This window comes from Botryllus schlosseri, chromosome 14 (genome assembly GCF_051294905.1).
Source record: "Botryllus schlosseri isolate E-star chromosome 14, Bs_hap1, whole genome shotgun sequence".
Classification (NCBI taxonomy): Eukaryota; Metazoa; Chordata; class Ascidiacea; order Stolidobranchia; family Styelidae; genus Botryllus; species Botryllus schlosseri.
Genome location: NC_137249.1, coordinates 19,687,499 through 19,699,733, shown reverse-complemented (window position 1 = coordinate 19,699,733; position 12,235 = coordinate 19,687,499). Strand labels below are relative to the sequence as shown.

The 12,235-nt window shown below is 40.3% G+C and overlaps 1 protein-coding gene across 1 annotated transcript; it reads right to left on the bottom strand.

The window, feature by feature from the left end:
• Nucleotides 1-275: 275 nt before the first annotated feature.
• Nucleotides 276-5,290, bottom strand: LOC145455074 (ras-related protein Rac1). The gene is made up of 4 exons (XM_080333023.1): nt 5,148-5,290; nt 4,845-5,035; nt 1,846-2,061; nt 276-959 (listed from the first exon to the last, which is right to left on the bottom strand). The coding sequence occupies exons 1-4, from the start codon at nt 5,151-5,153 to the stop codon at nt 794-796; spliced, it is 579 nt and encodes a 192-aa protein (XP_080189149.1). The 5' UTR covers nt 5,154-5,290; the 3' UTR covers nt 276-793.
• Nucleotides 5,291-12,235: the final 6,945 nt, after the last annotated feature.

Sequence of the window (12,235 nt, the reverse complement as noted above, 5' to 3'; positions counted from 1 at the left end):
ACGTTACTTTCTTAACTCATCGTTTCGCCTCCAATTGCCCTATCTACATTATCAGGTGTGATGCTATGTATGTGCCCCGATATAGTTCACTTTCGAAATAAACATACACCTTGCCGTTTCCCCAGGAAAATTTGTTAGGACCAGCAATACATACAAGCTGCTTCCATATTAATCCAGCCAATCGAACCGCTCATTGTGGATTGCTTCTGTTAGCAGCTAGTAAAAGTAACATCGCAGGGAAAGCAAAAGGATTTTACAAAAAGCGCATGCAAAGATCGAATTCCGCATCGCTAATGCCTAATTTATTAAATGCTGATACAATCAGGTACAACAACAACATTGCTCCAATCATAAAATATAGCAAAATTTCATCCGAGTATCGTGATGTACATCTAAAACTGCATCTGTATCAATACAGGCTCAACAGACTAGCAATAATGAGGCTTGGATAATAATTCAATTGGAAAAACATAAAGATTGATACATGGCGTATTTGCTAATATTGGCCTATGCGATGGCCTTTCGACCTTGCATTGCGCGTAGAATGCCGGGAATGACAATTCCAATGACCTTCTTCATTTCGCTTCCCAAGATGTGGCAGTATTGCCACTTGGTTACGAAACTTAATCTCTGTCGCCATGAGCACATCCTCCACAAGAGTCATATTGAAAGGGGCAGAGTTATAAATATTTACGCATTTCCTGCCCACGTTGTATTCTACAGTTAGAAGCCAGGAGTGCGTCGTGTCGGGTACAATTCAGCGTTATGAAGAGACATAGTTTCAAATTCAATTTTACAATATGTCGCATCCCCCCTTTTTCTTGGGTTTGTTAACCGGACATAAAACGGCGCGGATCGCTTCATCAAACACGTTTTTCAGGCCTTTCTGCGTTAAAGCGGAACATTCCAGATATTTCATCGCCTTTATTTCTTTCGCCATTGCCAAAGCTTGCTGGTATCTGAATATATAATATACTGAATGAACCAGAGGCGGAATCAGCGTGTTAGCGAAACTTTCGACAGAAAAAGGCAAGGCAAGGATAGTGATTGTCACGTTATGACGAAGAGGCCGCAGCAAGACCCTGCTAGATATTCGGCGAAGACGGACTGAATACCGTCTTACACAAATCGATGCGAACGTGATTTAACCAGGAGTTACAAAATTCGAATCGATCTTTTTTCTAGACATCATATAGATCGCGGATGCGGGATGAATTCGGATCCGAATGTTAGTAGTCTCCTTTTATCCCCGGTTAAAATCTGGTTTCGAAATGCAATTAGTTTGGTGTTGTCCCATAGCCAGGTGCATGGTTTACTGGCATCTCTTGCGGATACGTGGATGGTAAATCAATCACTTGAGCACTGTATAAAACGGCGAAATCATCCAAGCAGACATTTACATACATATTGATGACAAAATGACTCTCTGTTATGATCAATGCTATAGGTGGGGTGCGGGTGAATAAGGGTACTCGCCGCTGCCTAACTATCCACTATTATGCAGATACATTTGATAGGATAACCGTATATATCGCTACCATTCATACCATATATATACAGTCAGAAAAAAGACCATATTCGATGGCATACAGCAGTTTGTACCATGAGCTTTTTGTCATTAGGACTTGGCGAGTTGTCGTTACTACAAATGAGTATTACAAGGGGATGTTTACGGCCGATCTGCATAATTGTCTACGCGTAATGAATGCATTCAGTGGAACTGAGCCTGAGTGCTACATAACGGCTGACTAAGGTCAATGATCCTTAGAGAAGCGATTCAGAATCATGTCCATAACAAACTGTTTACACAAATCATGTTGCTTAATTGTCGAAGGATGAACTTACGAGATTGGTGCGGTTCTTTTTTCTTTCAGCTTCATAATCGTCTCTTCATCTTCCCTCAAATCAAGCTTGGTTCCGACCAGAATGAGGGGGGTAGTTGGACAATGATGTGATACCTCTGGGTACCATTTGGCGCGGATATTTTCGAATGATGAAGGCGAAACGAGGGAAAAACACAACACAAATACGTCCGTTTGTGGATAAGATAGCGGTCGCAATCTGTGAAATAAGCAGGGTATACACATATCAATTGAACCTCAATTATTCATAAATGTAATTGATGGTCGTGAGAATATGCTTCAGTAGTTTAGCAGTAGTAGTTTAGTAGTAGTATGCTAAAATGCGGAAATATTGTATTACAATAATTACAATAAAACATTTTCAAATTGGTATTGTTGTGGGAATGATGAATCTGTAGCCGATCCATGAGGGCTCAAAGTCGTTTGTACGGCGCATGCTTATAACATGTATCGACCGCGAACGCACAACTGCTCGCAGTCATCGATTATGCGCTTATTGACCAGTCTGACTATGAAGGGTTTTAACTATTGTGTGGATATTGATAACCTTCTATGACCTTTACTACAAGCGCGACGTTTTATTGATAGCCAATAGTAAAATATTCAATGCACACCAGAACTTCGTGCGTGTGATTTCGAAGACACACGAAATATAGGCCTACATAGCACATATAACCTTATTGCTGTCGACACACGAATACTTTGATTTGATATTATATATATCTGAGTGAGGTACGCCGACCAATATGATCATCATAACACGATTGACTTTAGCTCCCTTGTCAGATGCAGCGGTCAGCTATACTGCATCTGCATCTGCATACAATGACATATCGGGTTGCAGCCGTACAACCAGCGCTACGAATTATCAAGGATAGACGGGTTTGATTTGGTCATGGTCAATTTTCTGTATTTCATTCAAAGTCACGGGTAAATCGTTGCCAAACACGCATCTATACCAAGTTGTTCCTGGTATAATTCGTACGGAAATTCGACCTGTCGTGATTAGAATAGGCTTACGAGTTCGGGCTGATGTTCACGGAGGTGACCACGGATCAGTCACCAACATTAGGTCTCCCGAACTCGAGCAGTAAGTATATTATATGCAAGGTTGCCACACCGTCCTTATTTCTAAGATTTGTCCTTATTTTGAAGGGCCGCGTCTTAGAAAACTCGACTGTCCTTATTTCTAAGAAATGTCCTTGTTTTCGACTTGCCTCCTTATTTTGTCTTATTTTCAACAACTATAGAACTTCGATCGTTTCCCTCTGGTATCTGTGTGGTAAAATATTCAAAAATTATGCTTTTGCTTCGAGATCTTATGACATCATCAATGAAAGGAACTCTCGAGGCGTACACACCACAGGATTTAACTTCGAAGTGGTGAGATAACTGGGGCATGTGAGTGGTGCAGCAGTTTCAGCTGTACCAAGCTATCGCAGCGGACGCCATTTCGGAGACCAACGTTTTGTTTTGGAGGGAGGGTGGCTGACGAAGTGCTGTTTTGGCCCTGAGTAAAGGTGAGCCTAGACCTGAGCTGTCGTATGATCCATGAAGCACTTTCTAATCACAAGGAGTTGCTGGAGCAGATTGTTTCTGGCGAAAACTATGGAATGTGATATGCCACGGCTCGTATAAATACGACGCATGTACAAAAACGCTTTTTAATGCTAATCTAATTTTTCGACTGTCCTTATTTTTGGGTCCATGTCGATGGCAACCCTGATTATATGGATTCTAGGCGCTGTGAGACTGGATACTGATTTCTAAACTGCTTCCAGCAATGTGTTCCAGCGTGATTTTCCTGTCGCAACAACTAGAAGGACTGTGCAGGCTTTTTTTAGTCGAACTAGACATTTTATAATTTCAAATTGCTATAGTGAGAACAGGATGGATGTTTTCTACATCCGAGCATTTCCTCGTGAAGTGTGAAATCGGGGTGTGGATTATGCTGACCTCAGCGTCACGTTGTCGGTATGATCCAGCCAATATTGTTGTGATACACGTAGTATTAATGCAGCTTTACAGTTCATAGGTCTTGTTAAGCTACGAGACTTGGCAGCTTAATCTAGAATGAATTTTAATATTTAAAAGATTTGTCCATGCATAGGGTCGAGCTCAACGAACCGAGTGTTCGAATCAGAGTCGAATATGAATTGAGAGAGAGAGAGAGAGAGAGAGAGAGAGAGAGAGAGTGAATATTTTTTCGTCTACATTACATATCAACATCACACGTCGTTGAGTAACGAAATTGACGCCTTTCACACATAGACATATTTTACAAACTAAAAATATCGTTTCGATGCTTCCATATTGCAGTTGGAGTAGAAAAATTTTGGTTGCCCTCAACTCAGCAATCAGCAATCAATACTTTTAGCTTATGATAGCATAAGTATATGCATGTTCGCGGAGACGACGCTTCTTGGTAATAGTGAACGAACCACTGTACAGTCACAATGTGCTATGAAATAGATATTAGCATCGGGATTATTTCCCTTGTGACCGCAGAAAATATGCACGCATGAAATTTTCAAGTCATTAAATAGTGTTATGACATCATACTAGGGGGGACTTGATTACTTGAATACTCGACTCGGTATCGAATCACACAACCTATAAATTTTGCTCAACCGCACTCATGTATTTAGGATCTTTCGGGGTATTCGATTCCCTATTTTATTCCGACTACTAACATTGCGGTAGCACCACACACAATGAAAAAAATCAAGCTTTCCAACGACATCTGCATTGACATATGCCGAAGTGTGCAAATCTGACAAATGACACCATCCGGTACCACACTTGCTTGGCTCCCTTACAGTCGGTGATAATAAGTGAAATACAGCAATTAATATGGGGATATATCTCTGGGGTGAAGTAGGATATGTGCTCCGCCTTTTATGGTGGTAATATCCTATTTTTGTTGCTAACACTGCACTTCACTGCTGAAAAGTCAAGTATAAAAAGTTTTGACTTCATTACCTGTCGTAGTCCTCCTGGCCAGCCGTATCCCAGAGACCAAGATTAACTGGTCGGCCATCGACCATCACATTTGCTGAATAGTTGTCGAACACAGTAGGGATATATTCTCCGGGAAAAGCGTTTGTCGTGTAGCTAATGAGTAAACACGTCTTACCAACAGCTCCATCGCCAACAACCACGCATTTGATCGCCTATAAACAGAAAATAAATAACAAAACAGGAAATATCATTTTCTGGCCCACTGAGTAATGCACATGCACATTGCTCAATGCACATGCTGCGATGCCGGATTCAAACACCCACCTGCATTTTACTTTAACAGAAGTATTTTCTTGCTCTTCTCACGTCCTGGCGAATTATATATTATATATGGCTTATATGTACGAACTGCAAACCTCAGTCTTAAAAAAGGATATGACAATGTTGAAAGACTGTTTAGCATAAAGTAAAATAACGTTCATGGTATATGGAAAACTGAATTACCGATTTAAAATCATTTGCATAAATGAATTAAAGTGGCAATCTCGGAATAACTCTACGAATGTCAATATGGTCTGCATTTAATCAGAAATTCGACCTTACATATATTCAACACCGCCACACAAAACTAATCCTGCGAGTAAATATGTGGATAATCGCAGCATATATACTTTCAGAAGTCATCTTTTCGCCTTCTGGAAACCTGCCACGCGGTTGGGAACACTGACCACACATCCATAGGTAACCGTTTATTGACAGCAGTATCTGTATAATATGCTTCCTATTCAGTTCAAGCATCATTTTGCATAGTATGATGGGGTGGGTCTTATGAAGAGATGCTGTCCATAAAATCGTAGTCATCACTATACGTAACTATATCTTTATCAAAGAGTCATGTTTCATCTCCTATAGTTGTGAGGATTCAAACCATCATCTAATGAGCACATTTGACAGGTTGACACTCAGTAACTGACTATCGAACTATTACCATGGCTTCATAATAGCATGGATCATGTCGACAACAAGAAATTTCGATTCATGGATAGTGGAATTAAGCTCCCGACCACCATAAGCAACACCGACTCTACTATCAGTGACGTTTTTACCCCTCGCCCGAAGCGATATCCTGACGGTTTTATTCGTTCGTTACTTCACAATTTGTATGACATTGTGGCCAACTGTACGATATTTTGTAGTTAAATGTCGTATTTGACCTATATATCCATTCATCAACTTCTTGCCATGTATCTATCGATGTATTTACATAATGAATCATTAAATGCAGATGACCCTATGCACCCAAGTATAGCAGTCCAAAAAGCATTTCGATAGGAAGTTATCGACCATCACCATTACTCGTATGGGAACAAGTCTTGATACCCGGAGCCTGTTCAAAAGAAACCCACTGCACTTTCTGGAATACAGACAAAGGTCATCAGAATCAAGTAGAAGAGATTTTGCCTCCGTATTATAATTGCATACTATTTTCGTCTACCACCCTGACACCATTCCCTGAACATAGCTTACAAATTATCACATTACTATATAGTTGACTTGGTTGTACCGATATTACTATTTCTCGCACTGCTAGCTGTAGAAAACACCATAATCTACTGGACTGGTGTTGTCTGTCGTCATAATATGGAAAGATCGATAGCGTCAGCGCCCAAAGCGATCTCAACAAATTTCATTTTACTATGAGTCATGTGACTGTCCAATTGACGCGACCACTCAATTATTCAAATACCGCATTGACTCTTGCAAGCGGAAGCTTCTGAATAATTCAGAGACACACTTGTTTAATTTTTCTCGTTTATCCTCTAAGATCGAGGACGATTCAACACCTCACCGTAGTTTATATCGATCGATTTTGTAACATATAGCGTCGTCTATCTAATATACGAAAATTTGACACCGTTGTCACGACACGATCGGTGATGTAATACTCATCGCATAATTTATCATGACTTGTATTAAGTCTACGGTTGCGGGGGCAATTCGACAGCAGCTTTGCTGGAGCTGAACCTTTATAATCGACGTTATGTATATAACATGAATTTGTTCGCCAATTTGAACTCGTCAGGTAACGGAATGAACACATGACTCCTAAATATAACGCTTATGTAAGTTAAGATTGGAAGGATAGTCCGTAAGTATGTCAAATTGTCCATATAGCTTGTATGTTATATTAATCATTAGTCATAATTTATGTCATCCTCGTTCACACGATACATGCCGGGCAATGTAGGAAACCTACATCCTCGATATACAGCTACAACACCTATGATGACTGATCAGTAACGGTCAGTAACTGGTCAGTTACGGTCATCACTGGATTCGTAAATTTCTAATGGGGCAGCTTACGACAATCGACATCAGTACAAATTGAGAATTGGCTCCCCTACCACGGAATAGTGCCATCCATAGTTGATCTGTAGTTGATACATAGTTGATCTGGGACTTCTTGAAGATGCGTCTTGACTTTTTCGCCTATTGCTTGGCATCCGGGGTTTATATCTATAGGGCTGCATGTTAAACATGGGTACTCAACCGGGGGTCCATGGACCGCTCGTGGGTACCAAGCACCAAATCAGGGGGCGAGATGTACTGTGCATTTAAGTCTATATGCTACCTAGAGCCCCAAAATATCTGCAAACCAATAAAAAGTGGAATATTTTTCTGGGCAGATCAACTCCAAGATTTTTGCTGGGATTACAAGTCTTTTATGATTTTAATATAGGTACCATAAGACGGTGTGTTGCAAATGTACAGGGGGTACGATAAATTATGTTGAAAACTCCAAGAGTACGAGCGGTCAAGGTCAGGTTAAGAAATACTGTCTTATATCCAGGACTGGTCAAAATGAGGAAACACTCATTCGGTATTGGACTGAGTCGAGTATTAACAGTCGGGACAAGTCCAGTAATTGGGAATCACTCATTATGGCGTGACACACGGTATGAAATACTCAAAATTCTCAACTACCGGCATGTGCCTTTTATGCGACCACAATGACAATCATTACAGTTACAGCTAATCATAAACCATATAGTATGTGTTAACCGTTCGGAAACGCGCAACTATAATCCAGGTATTGACGGTTGCACGTATCAGCGGCAGGATGTTTCCAAGCATCTAATTTCCTGGTTTTATGCCTCTACGTTTGGGCCTATCCGTTTGCAATGCCCTCCCGGTTATGTTTCACCGCTGGCCTGACTCTACCATAGAACGTTGCTCGAATGTACGTTGTGTTAACGCTCCAAAAAGGTTGCAAATGCACGACCACTTTGAACTTCAGACCGATTCATAATCGCAAACAAAACAAAAAACACTTCCCGCCTAACATGCAAACTGCTGCATCCACGCCATACGCAACAAACTGATCATATACTGATATTATCGGCTGGTACTAAACTACTAGCATTATATTCAATATACCACCTCCGAGTGATGATACAAACCTTAATGCGTCCACATCGTCGTGGAAATACGTCAGTTTCTTGAGGCATATCATTATTCATTACATGACCTGCTTTCTAGAAACCGACTGTAAGAAGCTCTTATAAAGCGGTGTGCCAGTGCCCTATAAATAGAATTTCTTAACACTCGCAGTGCTGCGGTGTGCTGTCTGCGGTGTGTCGTGAAGACGCGTATGGTTCTTTCGCCGCAACCGTATATTACTGCTGAGACGATCCAGAGTACAACTGCATAGTTACATGTAATGATATTGTAGATGTATGTTGTGCAATGCATAGGGAAACGAAAGTCGTGTTTGGTCGTGGTTATGCTCATGACTATAATGGAACTTCCCCACCAGGATTTAAGGGAATAATCGGTTGCGGTGCTACAAAATCTCCGTCAGCGGTCGGAAAATTCGAACCCACCATGCTATTTTGACCCAATCCCAGACATGACTGTTACCACTATTATATGCATCACGACCTTTACATCACAAAATAATGCATTTCTTCCGGTAATAATTCCTAATTGTTATCCCAATGATCCTAATTGTGGATAGGTCTTGCCCATTTATACTGCACTGATGCACTGAATGAATGCCAAAATGCGGGTCAATGTGGGATATCTGCCATCGAAGGTTACGTAAATAGTGCATTCTTTGAGATGCGATAGAAGAGAGGGACAAGCATGACAGACAAGCATGTAGTAAACTGCAAACGCACTGCTGACCGCACAATCGTTAAAATTACATAAGCCAAAATTTGCATCGCATTTTTAAAAACAAGAATTATCATAAATCCTATTGGAAAATTTCATCACATACTCAAGGATTGCAGCAACAGCAGCTGGATTTTTAATATTTGGCCGGATCCGGATACGTACTTTGTTCATATGATCAGAATTGCTATTGAGGTCATTGATGATCATAACTGTTGTAACTACCAACCAGAGGTCAGTAGTCGCCGGAAAAACTTTGGAGTTTTATTGCCATGATTTTTTGTTGCAATATTCAATTTATAGCCTGAAGCCGTATCTTATGATCTACTCTACTGCTTTTGTAGTTTACTAGAAATTGGTACTCGTAGATTATATTTATTTTTTCGGATCGAATCTCGGTCATTTCGAGATTCGGATCAGATGCAATGTCGATCCGCCCCGTACTAGCGGATGGGGGTAGGGGGTCGACCATTCATTTTGTAGTATGACATTCTGCCAATGAAACAAAAGTGACTTGCAGATCACTTTGACGCATAATATTATATATAGAAGGTGCGTATCTTAAATTACGTATGGCGCTGATAATATTTTATCGATTTCCAATTTTAACAAATGCTACATAAATTTTCCTTAAGCATCCAGACTTCTAGAGTTCGAGAGCTACTAATTTTAAGACCCTACATAGTATAGTCCGCTTTATATAATAATGACATATTCATATTTATAAAGTATGTCCGGATGTCGGCATAAATAACTTAATAGTCATCGATTCCAATGTATACGTGAAAGCTAGATATGCCTTTATAAACCACAGTGAATAGGGGTCATTGGCGTTATACCGTCACAGGGGTGACTGTTCATAATATGCTGATCAATTGAAGAAATAAATGAGGTTCCTTAGTTACCGGGACCATACTAATCCTACTCGAACTAGAGGAAGACGAGTGTCAGCCGAAAATATTCGGGTTCATTTCAATATGAATATACTATTTAATTGTATATTGAAGTTCTGTACCTCCAAGAAGCTCTTCAGAGGAAGATTGATAGACATGACTGATTCAAGCACATGGAGAGACATCCGTTCAGACAATCTCAAAAATGTGCGTTCCGCATACTGGCTATCATAGTGGAATTGAAATTGATGTACTGAATCATAGTTTTTGCACTTGTAATTTTAAGTGCCTCGCATACGAGCGTAGCTTACTTGCACAGATTTAACGTCACCCTTCTCAACGTTTTGCGACCATTTCGTGATTCAATAAGGTTGCCAACCTACGCCATGTCATATGTCACAATTTCCCCGTATACAATTCAGGTTGTTACTGGGTCGTTGGGGATAATGCCAATGCAATATATTATTAGGTTTTTGTCCTTGTATGAGTTTAATAACGATCACTAACATTCATGAGGGATTGACGGTGTTTATGCACCAGTTGCTACACTTGTAATATGTAACTAAATAAATTTGTTTAAAAGTAACAGGAACATACTCGCGTAGCTTACGATATAGTCGAAGAAAAAAGTATCAATGTCTTCATACGATTGATTAATAAGATTGATTACACCAGAGATCATAGTTCTAGTACTAACTCCAATTTTCTTACTCGTCCCAGATTCTTCAGCTAACTATTTGAAAATAAGATGTGATAAAGTAACAGTTAACACAAAATCCAATACACACCACATCTTTACTGATATTACTGAAGGTGAAAATTAGTCACAATGCTAAATCTCGCGATAAGCAAATTCAGATTTAGATGGCATAAGAATTAGGTAGAATTTATGAAGCTGCTTGACTATCTGTGCTTAATAAGTGTAAATTCTATAGCAATAACAACCAATGTTCCCTCTAAATTTTGACGAGTCCGCGCACACTCACCAACTTACTGCGCAGACCCTTGGACAACAGTGCGTAACGACTAAAAAAAGGTCATCACTTCGGATTTTTTGTGCGCAACTTAAATTTTCTGCGCGCAGAGACCGTATCAGCACTGCGCATTGCGCATGTGCGCAGCTTAGAGGGAACATTGATAACAACCATTGCAAGCCTCTCTGATACCATTATCTGTGAATTGGAGTTACCGTATGGTTGTCCTATGTTGATGGCATTATAGTACGTTGACCACATATTCATCTAAGTGGTAACTGCATATTGGTGACATATGACATTGGCTAGCGTGAGGGGTATTGTACGAGAATAAATATATATTTACAAATATATACGCAGATTAGTATGGAAAAAGACCAGTTTTGCAGAGAGAACAAATTCGTGATCTTTGTGTGACCAAACCTGCAAAATAACACCATGCCTCAATATCGTCGACGACTTATTGATGTTCTTCACGTCGTAGACATGGGCATTGACAAGATGTCAATATCCACCGCTATAATGGCACAAAGCAGAATCCTTAATATACCGCATTTGGATGACTATGAATAAAAGGGTTGCTTACAATTATGGGTTTGGCTCGATTATTCTACAGAATTCTTAACATTATTGACCAAAATCCCTCGAATTTCAGCTTAAAGTCACTTTCTGCATCACGCGGTGCAGACAGTATCGCCAAAGACTGTACTGATTTTAGAGATTATTGCTGGAAACATCACACTATTTAGGTTTAAAATAACAGACCAGATCGCTTTCGTAACTGCTACCTGCCTAACCCGATAATGGGCTATTTAGAGCGAGATCATGAGATTATAGCCTATCTTTCCACACAGTAGCATAGTTACCTAGACCCGCTGCAATAGTAATCCAATGGTAAAAAGTCGGCCCTAGGCTCTAAAGATTCTCTGAGCATCCCAACAATACTTAACCTGGATTAGTTGCCCCTTGGGGCAGAAAACTCAACCAAGATATTTTGGAATTTCGACAACAAGTGTTTGAAACATCAGGATAAATCATTTCAATCCAGACACTGACACAAGGCGATTAATGACTCGATTACTCCAGCGGCGTAGACAAGAATCCCAAAATTGAATGTGTTTGAATTCACTTCGCGACGTCTCGTGACGAACGTGTTTACAAAAACCTCTCATTAAAGCTCGTAATCACACTAAGTCAGTGTATCCCAACTGTTTGTCTTCATTCCCCACTTCAGATTTATTCCGATCCTTCATTCCCCACCAGGACCGTAAAAGCACTTCGTCAGCCCCGCCAAAAAACGTTGACCTTGAGCCCCCACAGGGTGATAAACCTAACTTCTGGGGGACGAAGCCCCCCAGAACCCCTTCAG

Bases quoted from the DNA above. Each gene is read 5' to 3' on its own strand.
- LOC145455074 (XM_080333023.1), bottom strand. The intron at 2,062-4,844 runs GTAATGAAGTCA...CTTATTTCACAG, and splicing joins GGCCAGGAGGACTACGACAG to ATTGCGACCGCTATCTTATC. The intron at 960-1,845 runs GTAAGTTCATCC...TTATATATTCAG, and splicing joins AAAAGAACCGCACCAATCTC to ATACCAGCAAGCTTTGGCAA.